Below are 22,599 nucleotides of genomic sequence, written 5' to 3'. Positions count from 1 at the left end.
GTATTTTATAGGCACAGAAGAAGTCAAACAGCAATGCTTCAGACATAAAAATAACTTCACAATTTGGGTTCTAAAGTGATAAAACTACATACCAGTGATGGTTAAGAAGTTAGGTTCTGTCACTTTCATTGTTTCTAAACAAACAGCAAAAATTGTAATATTAAGTACAATAATTTTTACTGCATATAGCTATGACATTTCAGAGTTATAGAAACTGTGTGGGTCTCCCAGACAACCAAATAGTTCTTTATTCTATGAAACTTTGATACCACCTATAATAATAACCATTTCCTGGCATGACCATTGGGAGTCATGGGAGAAAAACCGTTCTGCTGAGTAATAATACATAATTAAAATATTTTAATGTATAATTAAAATGTACTGTTGTTTAGCAGTTTGTCATAACAATGCTTCAGAAAGAGGCAATAAAACACCCACAACAATTTTAACCTATCAGCCACGAACATACATAAGGCACACAGCTTCATCATGGCTTGCTGCTATAGAACTACATTCTATCAATCACAATAGTCAACCATTTCTCCTTCTCCAAAGAACATACTAACAAAAATGCATGTGCATATGATTGATAACAATTCTTTATTATATCTGAAGAGGTCCTCTGTTGTTCAAAGCAAGGGAGAAGCTCTAATGAACACATAAACATACCTTAAACTGAGTCAGACCATTGGTCTTTCAACACCAGTTTTGTCCACTCTGATTAGCAATTGCTTTTCAAGATATCACTTCCTATCTGATCCCTTTAAATGGACGCAGTGTGTAACAGACATCTCTCTATGTGTTACACTTCTGAAGATGCTAGTCATAGATGCAGGTAAAATGTTAGGAACAAGATCTACCAGACCACGGCCACACAGCCCGGAAAACCCACCACAACCAGTTGAAACCAGCCGTGAAAGCCTTCAACAATACATTAGTACAAATTGTTCCGCAACCTCTCATACATGTGTTAAGTATATATTTGGGTTTAGTTTTCACTGACCATTTTTGCACAGCACAATAAAGTCTTGTGTTGCCAGAAAAAGTGGTTCTTTTCCCTGCTTCCCCCCTCCACTAGCTCTCATTTCCATTTTTATTTCAGCTTGTGCCTGCCATTTTCTCCCGCTTGTGATTCGTGCTGCCTGCCATTTGGTGAAGGTTTCCCTCAGAGGTTTCCTCTGCTTGCAGCTCATCTGCCCACCATTTCCATGTACAAAGTACTTGAAGAAAGTTAGTTTTGACTGCTGGTTTGTTGCACTTGTCATTTTTCTCTTTTTTTTTGTTATTTTGAGGGAAGTGTCTTCAAAGTTACGACAACATGATACGAGAATCTGCAATATGCACGTATTTTGAGTCGCTGTAGCTTCGAAGACAGCTCCCTCAATACACACGCAAAAGGAAAAACTACATGAGCGCTGAATCATGTAGTTCTTACATAGAAATGGTGGCAGATAAGCTGCAAGTAGAGGAAACTGAGGGAAACCTTCACCAAATGGTGGGTGGCATAGAGAAAATGGTGAGTGGAAGCTGCGATGAAAATTTGTCTGTACACCGCCCTGAGCCCTCCGGGGGAGGGTGGTTTATAAATACAATAAATAAATAAATAAATAAATAAATAAATAAATAAATAAATAAATAAATAAATAAATAAAATGAATGTAAGAGCTTTAAAATTGGGCAGGAGAAATAAAACGTTTCCTATTTGTTCACACAAGCAAGTAGAAGACATCTTCAACCTGTTTTGAGGGGGAAAGATTGTTAGTTGAGCATTTTCTTTAAAAAGCAGGTTGAACAGAAATAAAACATCTTGAAGGTGTCCTGGGGAAAATGCTGTGCGAACATTCTCCCCAAAATGCTTCTTTAAATGTTCTCAAGACGTTTTATTTGTGCTGTGCAGAAATGACCATTGTCTTGCACAACTCGCTAAAGTAAGGTGAGTAGAACTCATTCACCTTACATATGCAGAAGGGCATCTTTGTATCTAAGCAATTAAATCTCATTGCAGGCAGAAACATTTACTCATACCTGTATGAAAAAGTATTTTGAACTGCGTGTAAAATTAACCCAAACTATTTAGAAGTTGTATTGTCTATTCTACAGTATTTAGAAGTTAGTTCAAAGTGTTGAGCAGAAAGCAACCACGTTGCAAATATTCAGATGGAAACTGAACACTAGAATATAGAAAAATATTGATTTAAGCTAAAAATAACTAATTTAATATCCAATGCAAATAATAACATTAATAAAATATAGCATTACAAACAAGAAAATTGATCGAAACTTCAAACAGAGTTGATACAACATAAATGTAATTTTAAAAAGTAATGCCAAAGTCCAGACCGCAAAAAAGCAAGATGAACTGCAAACAGAAAAACTGGTTCATAACATAGCATAAGAAACAGAATAAAAGTCCAGGCACACCTGATTTATAGGACTGTTGTTAAAGATAAATGGACCCAGGGAACTCAGATCAAAATCAGGGCTGTGGTACAGAGAGGGCTAAGTGTCCCCATCCATCCATGGACTATTTTGGCAGTCTTTGTTCCAGGAGCAGGGTTGCTTGGACCCATTAGGCAAGGGGTGGAAATGATGTCACATGATGCATTGAGATTACTTCTGGGCAAAAACCCAGATGTGATGTCAGTGTATTAGATAATGATGTGGAATTTACCATTGAATTTGGCGAGGTGGAGGTGGGGATTCTAGAGTGTTCTGACACACTGATGTTATGTCTGGATTTTTGCCTGGAAGTGATGTTGATGCATCATAACATCATTTCCATCATTCCTGTTTCTCCCATTAGCCCAGACTCAAGGATGCTTTGGAGAGGGAGACAGCTTGTAAGTCTTACTTGTATTTGACTGGGAGAAGAAATATCTGAGAATGGATAGCTATAACTTTTCCCCACAAGGGCAATAGAATGTACAGTTGGGGACTAAGGTTACAAAGGATATTGAAGAAAGAGTAATACACACACATCACAGACCTCATACAGGTAAGGCCATGTTGCAACTTTACCCCCTTCCCATAACTGAATGGTTGGATGCCAGGACACAAATTATTACATGGAATAATGCATTCCAGTTTGGAATGAAGCAATGCATCCCAAAGGTTTGCCATTCCCTGACTGAGCCCATAGCACAGCTCTCTTGTTTCCCAGTTTTTCTAGTGCTGAAACAGCTGCAGGTGGGATGGCTTTTTCTGCATTTGACAAGATTTGGGGGGGGGGGTGTGCCTCAGCTCACCTCACTTCAGCATTTTTAAATGATTCTTAAATAGTGGATTCTCAAATGGCATCCTCATGGCAGACACAAAAAAATCATTATGGTCGATTCCTCACAGGGGAAATATCCCGGGACAAGCATGGTAGGCATCCCGGTTCAAGGAGGGACTCCCCACAGCTCCCGGGGCAAATTCAGCTCTGTCCCAGCCCTGCCCTACAATATCCTCCTCATCCCAGGATGAGGCCTATGTTATTTTTCCCACCCTGAGTCTCCATTCGAGCGCAGTGGACTGGGAATGCTCCGAATGGGTGACTCAAGGCGGGCAGGAATGCACTTTAAAGCGCATTCCTGCCCACCTTGACTCACCCATTCTGAGCATTCCCAGGCCACTGTGCCCGAATGGAGACTCAGGGCAGGAATATATATATATACACACACACGACCATGCAACTCAATATGCCTCCCTACATTCTATGCTTTGTGATGACGCAGCTACGTGATCGTTACGGGGAAAAAACAAAACAAAAAGGGAATGCTCATTCATGTTCCCACCCCAATGCAACAGCCAATCATGGCCTAGCAACAAAAGAGCCCCCAAGCTGATCCCGAGCTCGTGGAAAGGAGGTGGTCACCTTGATCCTGGTTTCAACTCAAGATCCTGGTTTCAACTCTCTGCAGACACAGCTGCGGTAGGGAGGGACAGACCAGAATAAAAAGGTACAGGTATTTTATGGTCCCGGTCCAATCCCAGGATATTTCCCCCATGAGGAATCGACCTTTGTCTATCTTGACCCACAGTTTGAGAAATTCTGTATTACATCCAAAATATTTCACTATTATACAGTAGAAATTGTCCATTTAGATATAACCATAGCTCTCTTAATCTAAAAAGAATCAAATACTTTCTGTATCAGAATTTGTATGAGATAATTTCGGTTTTAATTAAAGATAAGCTTTGCTTTTATTAAAACTAAAAGCTACCCATTACACACAGTTTGTATACATAATATTTTCTGTGCAAATCCTCACCTGCAGAAGGCATCGTTTCAAATGAAGATGAATCTAAAGGGGAGAAAGCACAAAAGTAATACAAATGGCAAAACTGTGAGGGGAAAATAATTTAAAGATAAACCCACTACCGGTAGGTATGATAAATATTTATGAAGCCTTGCCTGTTGCACTGTTGGAGTAGGTGAGAAAAGTGACAATAGATGAATCCGCTGTAAATAAATAGATATTTTTTAAAATGCAAATGAAATGAGAAATGTAAGAAGCTATATATGTAGAAGTGACTGGAATGTCTAAAGGGATAGCTTGTTACAATTAAAATAAACGGGCATCTGTGGAACTTGGACTAATGTTACTCTAGCATATGTTTTTCTGAACTAGAACTAGTTTAATAAATAAATAAATAAATAAATAAATAAATAAATAAATAAATAAATAAAAATAGTTCTTCAGATGTTATACACTGGTAGTCATTTTGCAATCATTTTTGTTGTAAGAGGCTAAAAAACAGGCAGGGTCAAGAAATGCAGGTAATTCAGAATGAAATATAATTATTTGAGTGCTGTGTGGTTTCCGGGCTGTATGGCCGTGTTCTAGCCGCATTCTCTCCTGACATTTTGCCTGCATCTGTGGCTGGCATCTTCAGAGGCGAAAACGTCAGGAGAGAATGCTGCTAGAACACGGCCATACAGCCCGGAAACCACACAGAACCCAAGTGATTCCGGCCGTGAAAGCCTTCGACATTAAATATAATTATGTCAAACTCAAGCCTAACCAGGAAAATTATTAACACTAATAATTATTTAATTATGTTCAACTGATGCCAGTAAAATGTAGGGAGTCACATGATTTGTTAAGATAATAATACTTTGAATCCTTTTTTTCAACGTTTGTGTTGGCTTGGTTGGCTAGCTTGACCTCATCAGATCTTGGAAATTAAGCATGGCAGCACTATGTAATAGTTGGATATATGAATTCCAACCCATAACTGGTATTAACTGGGTTAGATGAATAATTTTCTACTTTTTTTCTTGATTAGATTTTAAATTTTACATAATTACAATTCACCTTGATTTTGTGCATTTCATGATACCTTAACTCTTCTGGATAATAAAAAATAATGCAAAGTCATAGCATTTAAAGAAGAAGGTCTAGACCATGAAAGATTATGCTAGAATAAAAGTTTTGTTATTCTTTAAAGTGGCTCAAGACTCACTTTATTTTGAAATATTCCATCCAAGTTTTATAAATAGTCTGTACCAGCTACTAGCGGAAAAGTTTATCTTTGCCCAAAGAGTCATAAAACTCATTCTGTGAACACTAAAAGGCTTTAGATTTTTTTTTCAAGCAGCAGCTGCTACTCCACGCAGCACAGCAAAGGTCTTTTAAAAATGTGAAGTGTTTATAAGCAGGCTGTAATATCATATGTGGATTTGCTTTTCAAGATAAAAATTAATCCCACTGTACTATCATAATAAGGCAACTTATATACTATATGCTTAAGGCAGAATTCCACAAAAGCAGAGATTCCACCTACATCTATGAAGAAAATCTGCTGGGGTAGAATGTCAAGGAGCAGAGACCACCCCACTACCCTTGCTCTGTGTCACCTGACATTCAATGGTAGCCTTATAGATCTCTGATCACAGAAGAAGTAACACATCAAAATCTTCCCATAGGTTAGATGAAAAAGCAATGAAAAAAATTGAAATTAGAAAAAAAAACAAATTTTCTTATGCCATTAAAGGTTTTTGAAATTGAAAAACAAATTTTGTAGTAAACAAAAGAATGATATTACTGGGCCAAAAAGATTAATGCAATTACCACAGGATCATCAGCCTATCTGGATTAAACAACAACACGGAGGAACTGAATTCTTCAATAACATATTATCAATCACACTGTAGCATATTAATTGTTGCCTACATTATTTACATATAAACAGTAAATATCTCTCTGAAAATATGCGGTATATGTCTACAACATTCATTTACAAACTTGTACCTTTGGAAACACATTTCCCCATATTGCCCTAAGAGGACACTTAGATTCTCGACAGTAATCTTCTGTTAGTTCCAGGCCCCAAGGACATGAGGTTGGCCTCAACCAGAGCCAGGGCTTTTTTGGCCCTGGCTCCAGCCTGTTGGAACTCGCTGTTGGCTGAAGGACCTGTACGATGGAGATGTGCCTCCAGGCTTTTGGTTGCAGGCACCTGCTGTCTGCTATACTGTCTTGCTGGTCTCCCAAACTACAAGCTATCAACTACTAGTTATTAATTAGTAATTATGTACCTCCCTTTTCTTTGCTTGTTTTTCCAATCCATGGATAAACAGGAGATCTGCTGAGGCAGGGAAATGTATACTACGGGCTATAGAGGACACTGCTATTTTAGTTGCCATTAATAGATCCTATGTTTAGACTTTAGAAAGATTAATTTCCTATTAGTTTTATGTTATTACAGTGAAATCTCAGTTTTCGTTGGTAATCCGTCTGAAAACAATTGGCGAAATCCGAAACCGACAAAAACCGAGGCAATTAGTTCCATAGGATATTTCCATAGGAAATTAGCAACGAGGTCACATGGCATGGCGACGAACGCGGAGAAATCCGACAAAAACCAAAACTGACAATAACCGCAGTCAACGAAAACTGAGGTTTCACTGTACTATGTTTTTAATCTTTGTAAGTCATCCAGAGCCTGACTCTGATTGGGAATAGGGAGGATATAAATTCAATAAAATAAAATAAATAAAATTATTACTGCTGTAGATTGTCTTACATAATTTTTAGGCTCCATATTTTGAGTGGGTAAAGCCTTGTCTTAAACTCATTCAGTGATCACAAAGGAGAAAAAGTCTTCATTCTCAGCATTCTATTCCCAGCAACTGCTCAACAAGGTGGTGGGAGAAATTCAATATAGCGCCAGTGTGCAACATCACTTCCAGTGCAGAACTTGGAACAATATAATCACTTCTCATTTTGCATCACAAGTGATGTTGCACACTGGTGTGATGTCAAATCTCTTGTCATCTAACTCATCCCAAAATTCCCTGCCAGTCTGCCAAAAACTGTACACCATACAATTTGAGTGAGTAGAATCAAGTCATTAAAGCAGTCCATTCATTCCAAAGAGAAAAAAAAGATGAATAGGAGTTTTCAAGAAGAATATATTTTCCCCAAAATTGGTGTAAGTGCCTCTAGACCATCATATCTCTATGACAGATAAACTATTTCACTGACTTATCTTGAATATTCTGTACAAGTGAGATCTGAAATATTCACACGGAAGACCAGATTTCAAAATGAACAGACACAAGACATGGTTTACAATCATCAGAGTACATCAGAGACAGCTGTTTCCTTTACCAACACTAGAAATTATTCTGGTAATTTGTATCCACTGTTTTCTTTTTAAACTAAAATACAAGAGAGACAGCTGTTGTTTTACCTGGAGTGGTTGCTGGATCCACTTGTAGTCCTGATCGGCCATCTTTAGCACCCGCTATAAAGTGAACAATTCAATACACCTGTTAGGTTAAATGAAAATGTTTTTGTAACAATGATCTTTCTTATCTAGGGCTGCTTCCACACTGAAAGGATTCTCCACATTGTTCTTATTGTCACTATGAATGCAGGAATATGCACACTGGTGAACAGTGAATGCAGGAATATGCACACTGGTGAACAGATTTTCCACATGTTGACTGCACACCTTCTTCCATCTTGTTCCTATAATTTCTTTTCCACATGAGCTCAGCAATAGCCAATAGCAATTGGACTTTGGGGGTATGGCTGTCACAGCTGGCATGAAGACTTGCCACCTATTTTATTTCTTCACAAATGAGCAATAACACACAACTATTAACATTTGAAATGGAAACAGATATGCACCAACATATTAGAATATCAAACTATAGCAATTTCTTTTTTAAGTGATCAAAACTTTCTAGCAAAATGAGAAAAAATTGGGAAAATGGTAACAATGTGTACATTGTTTCAGGATAATGTGTACAATTCCTCTCACACTTCATGCTAATAATACACTTGGAATACTCTGGTCTTTTCGGAAAGAACTCAAGGTTTGGGGAAGAGCATATTGAGAATGGGGAAAACTACCATGTTATATCAAAAAGAGAGGTAGAGAGAAAACTCCAGTTTGGAAGCAGTATCCACCAGAAGAGGGCAACACTGAACTATTTAAAATAATCCTACATGTGAAAAGAAAACCCTGAAACTGGAACAATTAAAAACAGAATTGTTTAGCATATATATAATGGAAAAGTATATAGCATTAATAAAAACAGTATTGTGTTTAAAACTAGGTCAGTATTTAAGGAAATGGAAAAAACTGCTTTCTCACTTTTTCTCACATTTCTCACTTCAGCTGAAAAAGTGATTATCCTTGAATAACCGTTCTTCGATATCTGAACATTAATAAATTAAATTGACAGTGGCTACTGATATAAATAGAAGCTGTCTAAAAATGTAAAAAAATCTAATGTGCCAAAGGTTAAAATACATTGAGTGTTCTACTTAGATCTGACATTACGCGAAAGCTAAAAATCTTAGTGCATGTTGGTTTTCATGCACATATTTTAAGATTATCAGAATTTCACACAGAGTGGAAATTCCAAATTGGAATTATCTAGACAATAGTTCTATCCTAAGAAGAGTCATACCTTACTATGTCCATTGAAGTTAATGGGATTGTGGATCTTGCATTCATCATAAAAATATGACTTATATACTTTCTGGTGTTTCCACTGTATTAACCTGATCTCCTCAGGCATATACAGTTTAGGAGAACACTTCATATATTTGACAAATTTCTAAATGTCTATACATTAAATCTAACTGTTGCTACAATATTTTTGTGCCACAACAAGCTAATCTGGTCAGCCTACTAGGCATCAACACTACACAAAGTGGAAAAGTTCTCACCATTTACATATTTACTATACAGTAAATATCACTTACTATCCTTAAATCAGTAGGCAAAATAACGAAGTTCTAACACTGTAGGAGCAGCAGTGGCGTAGGAGGTTAAGAGATCGTGTATCTAATCTGGAGGAACCGGGTTTGATTCCCAGCTCTGCCGCCTGAGCTGTGGAGGCTTATCTGGGGAATTCAGATTAGCCTGTACACTCCCACACACACTAGCTGGGTGACCTTGGGCTAGTCACAGCTTCTCGGAGCTCTCTCAGCCCCACCTACCTCACAGGGTGTTTGTTGTGAGGGGGGAAGGGCAAGGAGATTGTCAGCCCCTTTGAGTCTCCTGCAGGAGAGAAAGGGGGGATATAAATCCAAACTCTTCTTCTTCTTCTTCAGCATCATTAGACCCATAGCCCACTTTGAATTTGAAGTTACATCATGGGAATTAGTTTAAAATATTTTCCTTTAAAATACCCTTTCCTTTAATTTCTGGAATAATGAGATGTAAAAGAGGCACGCATCATCGTCACCCTTTTTTAACCAGGTGTGCAGCATCCTCTGGGTATACCATCCTCTGTGACATGGTGGGTAGGGTGAGCTTATTGTTTCTAGACTGTTTATTGCTTATTGTTTCTAAACCTATACTGTTTCTAGATTGCACCTTCACTTTGCATCCTGCACACCTTTATTACTTCCAATTGGAGAGAACATTTGCAGAAAAAGAACACTATCTGGGAGACAGCACCAAAAATAAGACCTAATTGAGGATTCTTCCACAAAAGTCATAAGGGGAAAACAGGACCTAAATCTTGAGGGCTCACTTAAAGCTATACACACATGTGTATGTCACAGTGGGTGCAATCCAAGAAGAAAGTCCCAGGTTACTTAATGGCATGAGGCTTACTTCCAGAAAAGGTTTTTAGGATTGCATCTATACACACTGGTACTTCTTCTCTAATATTCCTTTTCATCTGGCAATTCTCTTTTTCTGTCTCCTTTTGGATAGAACCACCAAAAAATGAAAATAGAGGAGGTATCACCAGTGCAAGTGGGCAATGAATCCATTAGGTGATGAGTATCCGAAGGGAACATAGGGGAAAAAATCCCATATTTACATTAAAAATAAATCTCAAGTGAGTCCACAGTCTTTGTGTTTTATTTCCACACCCTAAACTAACAGGAAATCTCAAGCCCTTCATCTCAGGCTTGTTTTTGGAATATTAAACTTGTAATCCTTTAATACGCAATAATACATCCCAAACCTGCTAAGCAAGTTATTCGAAGAGCAACTTAGCAGACTTGATATGATTGTCAGATATGAAGCCAGGAATCATTCTCTTGCGGTTTATAATCATACCTTACAGCAAAAACACACATTGGGGCAAAATACTGGTTTAAGGGCTTTCACTGCCATATCTATCTCAATATCTATCTCAGTGAAATCCCATGCAGAGTTAGTTCAGTATGAATCCACAAAAATCAATTGACTTAGACTGGAGTAACTGTGTGTAAGGTTGGACTGTGAATCGCTTTCATGTGTCAGTGTCCACATGATCTGAATGTCAGTGGGGTTTTTTTTCCAGTTTTTAACAAAAACAAATATAGCAGGCACACTTTAACTTGGAACTGCCTGTCATTCGGAGGTCAAAATTCTCTATCCTTGTTCCTTCCTTGCACTTTCTGTTCTAAGTTTGGAGCCTGACTCTGGGGAACTGTTTGCTCATTGTTTCATTCAACATATAGGTAACTATTTAAGTGTAAATTTTATAGAAGGAAACACCCTCGTGTATTCTTTGTTTTATTTTGTTTGAACAAAATTCAAAAGCCCAGTCCAAGTTTTCCTCATTGTTAAGACATGAAAGGCTTGATAACATAATATTTGCTAGTATTAGCTACTCATCTCTGGGTCTTAAACAACTTATGGAACGCACACACAATCTGTTCATTTTCTGAAAGAAACTGAGGGATAATTAATTATTGATGGCACATTGCATCTGCTCAGACTAATATTTAGATATGGGGTATGTGGTAACAAAAAATCTGTTATAACTTCCTACCTTGGATTTGGGAGAAAATATTTTACTGTACATCCATAAATTAATGCAGGACATTTCCAGTCAAAGATTCACATGTGTGTGGTTTGTTCAGATTATAAAGTTTCAGACCCATTATTCTCAATGAGGAATCTACCAGAGGGTGTGAGGCAGCTTATAAAGGTAATGGTACCAAATTTGCACGTAACATAATATTCCTTCTAATCTAAGATCCACCACCCCACCCCCCTCCAGCCAATATTCCTTCTAATCTAAGATCCACCACCCCTCCCCCCTCCAGCCAATATTTCAAGTGAATTAGGTCAAAAGGTTCAATTTTACAATATTTCAAGTGAATTAGGCCCAAAGGTTCAATTCTACAGATGCCCAAAGTAGGTGCTACTCAACACAAACATATGTCTCTCTTCCTATGAGGGAAAATGCAGTTGGTGGCAGCCTAGCAGGAGAGAACCAGCTGGCCAGCACATCTAAAAATAAGCCCCACCTTCATTCATTTCATTTTCCTACTCTCACAATGACTGACTAACAAGAAGTTGTTACTTTTCCACTGAAAACTCAGCATTTGCCATCGTTCCTTTGTTGTGGTCTGTTGTTTGGATTCAGGTGCCATATGCAGCTTTTGGGTTTCTTGAGCAAAAAAATGGACATCAGATGCCCAATTGGGAAGGAGGGGGTGAAGCGACATGTTGAAGTGACATCTGCACTTACTTTGGTGGAGGGTCAAATCCACCAGTGAACAGCCACTGTGGCCCTCCAAAATGCCTGGACATGACGTAGAGCACTGCATCAGCATTCTGGCACCACTTGAGGCCCCATCAACACAGCAGGAGTGTTCCAGAGCCAACATTAATCAACTGCCACCCCGGGTTTCCCTCCAAATACACCATGACCAAGCCTGCAACTTATACCACCCCTTTGGAGGGCTTTCCAGCAGTGAGAAGGTTTTTTTTGTCTCCCTGCACTGTTAGGAAGCCCTCTGAAGGCAGCAGGGTGGCGCCACAGTGGCCCCATCCCTAGCCACCCCAGGACTCTGAATTGGGCTGCCTGACCTCTGAACAAATATTAAAAAATTGGATGCCAGTTTTTTTCTCATAGTTTGTAACGCCACATCCTCAGAAGTACCAAAATGCACCAAAAATGCAAACCATAACAGTATAGAAAACTAAACAAGGAGAAAAAAACCTTGTGGAGGCTAAATAGTGAATATTTATAGCCCTAGAATGGCTATGGTCCTCAATGCCAAATGTTGAAATGTATTTGCACCATCCATGTCCCTGATGGTCCACATTCATACTTTCAAATATGTTTTCAGCAAATCAGGAAACAAAGCTGACCATATGAACCAGACTTTGAAAAACCCGAATACTGCATATGGCACCTGAGTCCAACCTACACAGAATTTATACTACTTTTTCAGTTCCTACTGAACTGTGCTGCTTTGCTACAGAGCAATAAATATTCACCAAAGCATTGAAGCACTATCAGATGGATACCTTCTGCAACTTTGCTAGATTAGATTAGATCAGAACTGGACAACCAAGCTCCTTAAACTTGCTGTTTTCTGTACCTGTCTTAAACAGCAAAATTGGGATGGGAAGTTACAAGTCCTTGACAGACCACTGGCTGTTGGATTATGTCCAAATCAGTGGACCACAGGTTGCAGAGACATGGTCTAGATTATTTTGGAAGATTCACAAACTGAAGCATCTCAAATATTTACTGTATCTCACAAACACAAGTTTTCCACTCTGCCTTTGAAATTATTTATTGCTGAAAAACCTAGTTTGTCTTCACTCATCACCCAGACAAAACAAACCAGTGATGGATAGAAAAATCTCCCTTTAAATGTGCAAAAGTGGGTTATTTTTGCACCTGTGGCACACCTGAATTCCATGCAAAAAAAACTGGTTTACTGTGGGCCCATCACCTAGACATCTAAGTACAATATCTTGTGGCACGTTGAAAACAAAACAAAAAATGATCTGCTTTAAACATTATTTTGCTCATTTAAGAAAGCCATCACTTGAACCTTCCAGGAGTTCTAGGAAAGGATGCTATTTTCCAAGGCTACCAACAAATGCTAAAAATACTATTATTTCCCAAAGACTTCTGTACTGACCATTACAACTCAGCAACTTATTAGCACCTTTCCAGATCCCTCATTTAAACACAGTGAAAGAGGCTAAGGAATGTTTTCCTGATTCTTCATAAGTCTTCATTTCAGAAAATCTTTCTGAAATCTGCGTCAATTCTAAAATAAATTATTGCCCCAAAATAGGTTGGTTTAGAGCCAAGCTTGAAATGCATGGCAAATCATGAACATCTGATTACACCCACTGTAACTTGTATTTAAAATGAAAAATGGGCAATATATTTCTATGCAAATATATCTAAAATAGTTGCAAAGAGTTTCTCAGGTGTATTCACACATGTTTTCTTCATCATTACATTATTTCTGCTAGTTTCCATGTTAAAAAACACACTCCACCAAAGAATGAATGTAGTCATAATTGCAAAAACATACCATATTGTATTATTCATCGAAAAGAATGCTGCATTCACATTGGCACTTGGGCTGTCCATATTTTCTTAACAGAAATTAATAGTTCCATGACAGAAATTTAAAAATACCACTTTTCCAGTTGGTAGAAGAACTTGGCTAAGGGGCCAATTGATTGCTAGCCTCCTGCAATGCTATCACTTGGATAAAATATGTAGCTGGTAGTTCTGTGTAAAGAACCATGTCTTTTGACTCAGTGCTGTGTGTTCTAACATTTCTGCTAGGGATTAGCTACACGGGAATGCCCCAGCTTAAATAACACCTATGTTTCCTTCTTCCTAACCTTGGTCCTGGAAGCAAACACATGAGCTACACCACTTTTCTGAGTAAAACAGCACTCTGGTAAATTTGAAATGAAAGGTTCATGGAATGGATGGAATAAAGATATTAAGACATATTAAACAAGTTTCATCTGATTTGTACTTTGTACATATTAGTACTATCAGAACATTTGTCAAAAGTGCAGCAGAAAGAAATTTCATTCCATAAAATTGGCAGATTTTCCTGTATTTTCTTCCCTATCACCTATTCAAGGCATGTATCAGTATGTTGATATTTTCTGATCTTCTGATAATCAGGAGCTGTCTATCCCTTAAAGCTGCACAAAGCTTGTCAGATTTAAAGAGTTATAGCAAGGAGACTCCCTCCATAAACATGGAAATACTTTGGCACTATGTTTGGTGGACAACTTCACAGATATCCATAGGTGTGCAAAAAGCTAGGAGGGCCTAGACAGCATCTAAATTTTAACCCCAGCTGTGTAGCACTACTTCCTATCACTCCTACACTTCTACTAAATTTCAGCTTTCTTTACAAATCACAATAAAGTACTGACTAGCACTGACTTTGATAATGTGGGAATACTGTCTTCCCTTACAATCTGCTATTTAGCTAAATGGAAGGGGAGTTAATTAAAAACTCATTTCTCTGAGACAAAAACTCTTCCAACTTGCTTGACTGTGGGAGAAGAAAAAACCTTAAATAAGAAGCCAGGGGAAATGAACCACGGTCTTAGATGTCTATACACTAATGCACAGAGCATGGGAAATAAGCAAGATGAACTCAAACTCTTAACACAGCAAAGAAAATATAATAGGCATCACTGAAACCTTGCGGGATGAGCCTTATGATTGGAATGTAATAATTAAAGGGCATAACCTATTTCAGAGAAATAGACCAACTAGGAAAGGAGGTGGAGTAGCATTATATGTCAGGGATGATTATACCTGTGAGCAGGCCCATGACTTAAATCATGGAAGCCAGGTTGAAAGAATCTGGGTAAAAATTAAGGGGTAGAGAAACAACAGTTATCTCATTGTGGGAGTCTATTACAGACCCCCAAGCCAGACTCAAGAGCTGGATGATGCCTTCCTGGAACAGATTACCAGACTTTTAGAAAGAAGAAAAATAGTAGTAGTGGGAGATTTCAATTATCTGGATATTTGTTGGAAGTCAAACTCTGCCAAGACTGTATGATCCAACATACTCCTCATTGGAATTTCATGGTCCAGAAAGTGGAAGAGGCAACAAGGGTATTGGCTATTTTAGATCTGCTCATAACCAACAATGATGACCTGGTTAATGGGGTGGAAGGGGTAGGATCCTTAGGTGGGAGTGATCATGTTCTCCTGGAATTTGTTATATAGTGAGAGAGGATGCCAAGTATAGTCTAGACTTTTAGAAAGCTGATTTCAGTAAACTTAGGAAACTACTGGATGTGATTCCATGGTTAAGAATACTAAAAGAGAAGGGGATACATGATGGATGGGAGTTTCTTAAAAGTGAGATCGTGAAGGCACAATTTCAAACAGTTCCAGTGAGGAGGGAAAAAAGAAGGTGTCTAAGGAAATCAGAATGGATGTCTAAAGAACTTTCAACTGAGCTAAGATTTTAAAATGTTATGTACAAGAAATGGAAAAAAGGGGAAATCACCAAAGAGGAATTCAAACGAATAGCCAGGACATGTAGGGAGAAAGTCAGAAAAGCTAAAGACAGAACGAGCTCAGGCTTGCTGGAGAAGTTAAAAACAATAAAAATGGCTTTTTTGGTTTTGTCTGTACCAAAAAGAAGAAAAAGGATAGGAGAAGATGGCAAAATGCTAACAAGGTACAGAGGAAATGCAGAATGACTGAACACCTTCTTTGCCTTGGTCTTCTCCCAAAAGGAAAACAGTGCTCAACCAGGGGGAAATGGAACAGAAGATGCAGTAGGGGAAATTCAGAACAGAATAAATAAAGAGGTAGTACAGGGTTACTTTAAATGAATTCAAATCTCCAGGACATGATGAACTACATCCCTGGATATTAAAAGAATGGCAGAAGTAATCTCAGAACCACTTGCAATAATCTTTGAGAATTTCTGGAGAACAGAAGAAGTTCCAGCAGACTTGAGGAGGGCTAATGTTGTCCTCGTCTTCAAAAAGGAGAAAAAATAGGACCCAAAAAATTGCTGCCCAGTCAGCTTGACATCAATACTAGGAAATATTTTAGAGCAGATCATTAAACACTTAGACGAGAATGTTGTGCTTACTAAAAGTCAACATGGCTTTCTTAAAAACAAGTCATGCCAGACTAATCCTCTCTCTCTCTCTCCTGATAGAGTGACAAGCTTGGTAGACAACAGGAATGCTGTGGATGTAGTATACCTTGATTTCAGTAAGGGCTTTGACAAGGTCCCCCATTGCATTCTTGCAAGCAAGCTAGTAAAATGCGGGCGACTGCAATTCTACTGTTAGATGGATTTGTAATTGGTTGACTGACTAAACCCAAAGAGTGCTCACCAATGCTCAACTTCATCCTGGAGAGAAGTGATTAGTGAGTTGCCACAGCGTTTTGTCCAGTGCTTTTCAATATTTTTTATCAATAACTTGAATGATGGAATAGAGGGCATGCTAATAAAATTTGCAGATAACATCAAATTAGGAAGGGTAGCTAATACCCCAGGAGACAGGGTTAGAATTCAAAATGACCTGAACAGATTGGAGAGCTGCGCCACTCTAACAAAATGAATTTCAACTGAGATAAAAGTAAGATACTTACCTAGGCAGAAAAAATGAATTGCACAAATATAGGATGGGTGACACCTAGCTTGACAACAGTAGATGTGAAAGGGATCATCATCTGGGAGTCTTAGTAGACCACAAACTGAAGATAACAGTGTGATGTGGCAGCCAAGAAAGCAAATTCAATTCTGGGCTGAATCAATAGGAGCATAGTGTCTAGATCAGGGGTAGGGAACCTTTAACACTCAAAGAGCCATTTGGACCCGTTTTCCACGGGAAAAGAAAACACTTGGAGCCGCAAATAATTTTTGACATTTAAAATAAAGATAACACTATATATATTGGGGTTTTTTTTACCTTTTACTCCGCTCATTCTGAGAAGTGCATGGATGTGCCCACCCTGCTGCCTGCAGGGCGGGCAAGGATGGGGCCAGCAGCTCAGCCTCGCCGGCCGCCGGGAAAGCACCCACCCCGCTCCAACGGGGCGGGTGAGAGGGGAAGCCCGCAGCACGGCCCAGCTGACCGCGGGCAGTTGGTGCGCCCGCCCTGCTGCCTGCAGGGTGGGCAGGGATGGGGCCGGCAGCTCTGCTCGTGGAGCCGCAGTGCAAGGGCAGAAGAGCCGCATGTGGCTCTCGAGCCACAGGTTCCCTACCCCTGGTCTAGATAAAGGAACGTAATAGAATCACTCTATTCTGCATTGGTCAGACCTCACCTGCAATATTGTGTCCAGTTCTGGGCACCACAATTGAAGGATATTTCACAATCTGAAGGGGGTCTAGAGGAGGGCAACCAAAATGGTAAAATGTCTGGAATCCATGCCCTATGAGGAGAGCCTCAAGGAGCTAGGTATGTTTAGTCTGGAGAAGAGAAGGTTAAAAGATGACATGATAACCATGTTTAAATGTTTGAAGGGATGGAACAAGCTTGTTTTCTGCTACTCCAGATACCAGGACAAGGAGGGTTCAAGGTACAGTAGAAGAGATTCCACCTAAACGTTAGGATGAATTTCCTGGAGGTAAGAGCTGTTTGACTGTGAAATGTTCTGCCTTGGAGGGTGGTGAAGTCTCTTTCTCTGGAGTTTTTTATACAGAGACTGGATGGCCATCTATCAGGAGTGCTTTGACTGTGTATTTATGCATGGCAGGGGTTGGACTTGATGACCCGTGTAATCTCTTCCAGCAGTATGATTCTATAAAATAGATTATAAATAAAATACAGGGACTGTATTTACAGAACTGGCAGATATTTGTGAATTGGTTAATACTTGCCTTGGCAAACATGAAGAGATGTATTTTTAGGACTTTTTTTTAGCTTTTTAGGACTTCATGGATGAATTGTTTGGGGGAGGGTACACCTAGTACTGGCTTCTCTTGTTCTACCATTTCCTTTAATCCTGTGTATTCCTCCATATTCTTGAGCTTTTCCATCAAAGAAAATTAAGCCTACCTTGCCATGAACTTCCTACCACTCTATGAATTACAATCAAATATTTGTAATTTTAATGTTTTATGAGAAAAATATGAACTATTGTGACCAAGCCAATCAAGGTAAGGAAAATAGTAGTTCTACAACAATCAAGTATTCCAGGAGCAATGAAAGAGAACATGGTCCTCTTGTAGTAGCTCACAACAAAATCAAATACTTGAGGTGGAGGTTTATGTGTAATGTGTTATGCTTGGAACGAAAGGGGGAATCAAATCAAAGCAGCTCTCAGGCTTGTTTAAACTTGTTGTTTTTGACCACAAAAATCAAATCAGTCAAAATTAACCTGTCAGCACTATTTACCCCGAATACTCCATACGAGTGTACAACTATGGAGTAAACATGGAAGCAAGTTCCACTTGCATTTATGACAAAGGCAAGAGGGTAAACAGTTTGCATCACCATTTCTCACAAACGGAACTTTCAGATAGTGACTCCAATATCAAAGGAAAAGAAACAAACAATGAGAAGGAAAAAGGGAAAGGTCAAATTTGAGCTTCTTTACCAATGGGAATCAGCAAGTATTATTTGTTCAGTTACTACATGTTCCCCATGGATAGTTATTCTTTTTAAGAACATATCAAACACACATGATTGTGTGTTCCTGCATTGCAGGGGGTTGGACTTGATGGCCCTTGTGGTCTCTTCCAACACTATGATTCTATGATTCGATAACATCCATTGAAAATATATATGGAATTTCCTCCTTTCTAAAGTGAAAAGGAAAGTGCAGGCAACTTAATGCATTGTGTGTGCTACTTTGATTATATCATTTTAAAATGATATTAAAATTGTAAACATGACACATAAAAGAGGCAATGGAAGAAATTGCACCAAGGGAAAGATATGAGCACTGGAGGCAACAAGGACCATTTGGTATTTAAATATGGATGCCCAAATACTGAAACAACACAGCAGGAATAAAATATATCGCAGGAACCACAGTTAAGTATCTTTGTGTCTGGTTTAAGGAGTCATTAATAGGTGCATGCAAATCTCTTCTCCTAAATTCACTACTTCTCCTTAAAAAAACTGTTGCTGTTTTAAAAACATATAACCTAATCCCTCTGTTGTAATGGTTAAGAGTGATGCAATCTAATCTGGAGAACCTAGTTTGATTCCCCACTCCTCCATATGAGCAGAAGACTCTTATCTGGTGAACTGGATTAGTTTCCCCACTCCTACACCTGAAGCTTGCTGGGTGAGTCACAGTTCTTTCAGAACTCTCTCAGTCTCACCTCACAGGGTGACTGTTGCAGAGAGGGGAAGGAAAGGTGATTGTAAGCCACTTTGAGACTCCTTACAAGACAGAAAACCTTCTTCTTTCTATAGAACACATTTCACTAAATCTAGTGGGACTTACTTTCCAGCAAGTTTTCAGAATCAATCAACACACAGTTTACTCACTCTTGCTCTTATTCTCCCCACTGAAACTGTAAACTGTCTTAAAATTCTTCCTTTGTTCTTCCTTTAGATCACAGAGAAGTCCTAATTCTGATATTACATTTCCAAAAAACTGAAGATTCAGGAATAGATCTCCCAGTCATTCAGGGCTAATCTGAGCCAACTGATTAACAAATCAGTTAATTAATGTGATCAGTTAATTAATCAGTTAATTAATTTGAGCCAACTGATTAACAAATGTCCTAGCAACAAGGAGTATGCACAATCTTGGGACTGCTGACCATTTCTTTCCACCAGTTGCACAAAAATACAGAAAGAGTTCCATTTAGTAAAATATTTAGAGCCTGGCCTGGAAGCAACCTATTATGTTTTCTTCTGTTATTGTTATTGCTGTGCTCAGATATCCTGAAAGTGGTCAGTTGTTCATAGACAATTCTCTAACCTTTAAGATTCTGCCGTAAACTGTACAAAGAAGGACACCCAAGGCTTAAAGTTACTTTGGTTCCATGAACAAAATGGAAAGAAGTTTTTCAGATTCAAACAGAGTAATGAATCTTAAAAAGTTACAGAATATTTCATAGTTAACTCTGCTGGTACCTCAGGTTGAACAGGGGAATAGTAGAAGAATAAGGAAATAAGGCAAATGAACTGCTTGGAGGATCCATTATAATAACAATGCCAAGGACTGAGCTAGCTCACATAACAACATATTAAACTATTAAACATATTAAACCTTTTGAAAATAATCTGAGGTATTCCCATAAGCAAAAATAATGACACATTACTTACCACAAGCTAAAGAGTTGTTGTAACGCGCTGTCTTATTATGGATCCAGTACTCTTTCCTCCAGCGTATAACGGTGCCATCTTGGCAGTCATGAGTATGATTTATGTCTGCTTTATCCCACATTCTGAACATATACAGTTCACCAACCATTCCTTCAGCAGAAGTTGAAGACATGTCTGGCGATTCTGAACAGCCAAGTAAAAGCTGCCCATCTGGATAAAGTACCTCACTTTTAGATAGTTTTTCATTCTTTTTCTCTTCATCGTTGATATATAAGGTCACTTCCTGCAGTTCACTTCTCCATACTATGCATACCTGATTCCAGGTGCGTTCATCCAGTCCTTCATCCAAAGTTATTTCATTACCAAACACCCAAAAAGTCAATTTGTCATGATTTCCTGCAAGTCCAAGTTCACGTGTGTTTATGGAAGGAGTGTCATTAAGTTCCATTCTGTTGTACACAAATGCAGTCCAAGAATTTTTGGTAGTGTATAGTTTCAGGGAAATGCAAACCGTGAAGTTTTTAAGAGCAGGCACAGAAATTCCAGGTGACAGAGTCCAGACATCATTACATGCAGCATTAAACACAGCTCTGTATTGTCCTAAGAAACCATCATGAGCTAAGGGGAAAAACCCAAAACTTGTTAATAACTTTATCTTTACTAGCTGATGCAGTGTTATTGTGGATTTCTGAATCTGTATTCATGTTGTCTTGTGAAAAACTGTATTTGAAATACAGTTCCTTAAATTCCTCCTCAATCCTGACACACGAGACCAAGCTAGATGAAAAAATAGGAGTTCAATGAATGGATCCCACATAAGGTTGCCAATCACCAGGAGCTGGCTAAAGATCTCCTGCTATTGCACAGTTCACCTGGAGAAAATGGCCACTTTGGAAGGTGGACACTATGGTATTATATACTCCACTTAAATCCTTTCTATTCCCAACCCCAACCCTCCTCAGGCTCCACCCCCAAAATCTCGTGATATTTCCCAGCTTGGAGCTGGAAATTATAACCCCAGGTAGTTTTTAAACTTAGAACATCAACTTGGATCACAGCAATGACACTTGGGGGTGGAGGAGGCATGGCTAGTCTTTCATTTCCTTTATTGAATCCCAAATACAGGTTATATGTCCATGGGGTGGGTGGGAGAGGATACACTGGCAACTGTGTAAGACTTGGTCCTGACATTATGCTGTGAGAGTTGTAGCAACCTTGAGCTGTCTTTAATAACTGAGGCATTGTGAGCCAGTCCCAGACTGTGTGGGAAAATCCGTAGAGTAAATCTTCCCTAATCAATAATTAACTTGTAAGGAAATGGGTTGATGCTGATATAGGAAAGATTTGCACTGTAGGCTCCTTCCATGAGTTTCTCACATTATCTTGGCGGCACATGAAGGAAGTGATGCTGCTACACTACCAACGCAATGCAAGAATATATTCTAAAGGATCTTGAGTCATTCAAAGGTTTTAGTACCAGTGGTCAGTTTAGCACTTCTCATTTCAGCCCAGATGCTCAGTCCAGTAGTGCAATCAAAAGATATTTGAAGTATAATTTGCAAACTTCAATTAAAGTAAGATTTATTTATTTATTTATTTATTTATGAGATTTTTGTACTGCCCAACCCCCGAAGGGCTCTGGGCGGTGTACAACATACACTTCATATAACGTGTACAAGCAAACCCCATTAATTAATTAATGTAAATATAAAGTTAAGATTTGGAATTTAAAACATTTAAAATACAGCGGTAAAATCAATAAAATGGCGTCAGCAATAACCCCAATTAAACCCTCCCAAAGAGGGCTAAACAGAAAAGAAAGTGGGTTCCCTAGACGACAAGGGGGCTCTGAAACCGGAGGAATGGAAGGGGCACCTCATCAGCGGCTGGACACTCCAAAAGCCCAGTGGAACAACTCAGTCTTGCAGGCCCTGCGGAATTCACCAAGGTCCCGCAGGGCCCGGACAGCTGGAGGAAGAGTGTTCCACCAGGCAGGGGCCAAGGCAGAGAAGGCCCTGGCCCGAGTGGAGGCCAGCCGCATCATTGAGGGGCCAGGAACCACCAGTAAATTGGCCTCTGCTGATCATGACCCCACCACCAAATTGTGGGGTACAGCATGTGAACTGTGTAGACATGGATTTTTTT

At 38.9% G+C, this 22,599-nt stretch overlaps 1 protein-coding gene across 1 annotated transcript in view; it reads right to left on the bottom strand.

Moving 5' to 3' along the window:
• ADGRG2 (adhesion G protein-coupled receptor G2) overlaps positions 1 to 22,599 on the bottom strand; it is a 66,269-nt gene that overhangs the window by 31,990 nt on the left and 11,680 nt on the right. Inside the window, exons 3-7 of the mRNA XM_048494091.1 lie at positions 20,455 to 21,072; positions 7,681 to 7,734; positions 4,397 to 4,444; positions 4,254 to 4,286; positions 93 to 134 (exon numbers count right to left, since the gene is read on the bottom strand). Of these exons, the coding sequence (XP_048350048.1) occupies positions 93 to 134; positions 4,254 to 4,286; positions 4,397 to 4,444; positions 7,681 to 7,734; positions 20,455 to 21,072 (795 nt within the window). The remainder of the gene's footprint in view (positions 1 to 92; positions 135 to 4,253; positions 4,287 to 4,396; positions 4,445 to 7,680; positions 7,735 to 20,454; positions 21,073 to 22,599) is intronic.

The sequence above is a fragment of the Sphaerodactylus townsendi genome, linkage group LG04 (genome assembly GCF_021028975.2).
Source record: "Sphaerodactylus townsendi isolate TG3544 linkage group LG04, MPM_Stown_v2.3, whole genome shotgun sequence".
Lineage (NCBI taxonomy): Eukaryota > Metazoa > Chordata > Lepidosauria > Squamata > Sphaerodactylidae > Sphaerodactylus > Sphaerodactylus townsendi.
This window is presented reverse-complemented; position numbering and strand designations above follow the sequence as displayed.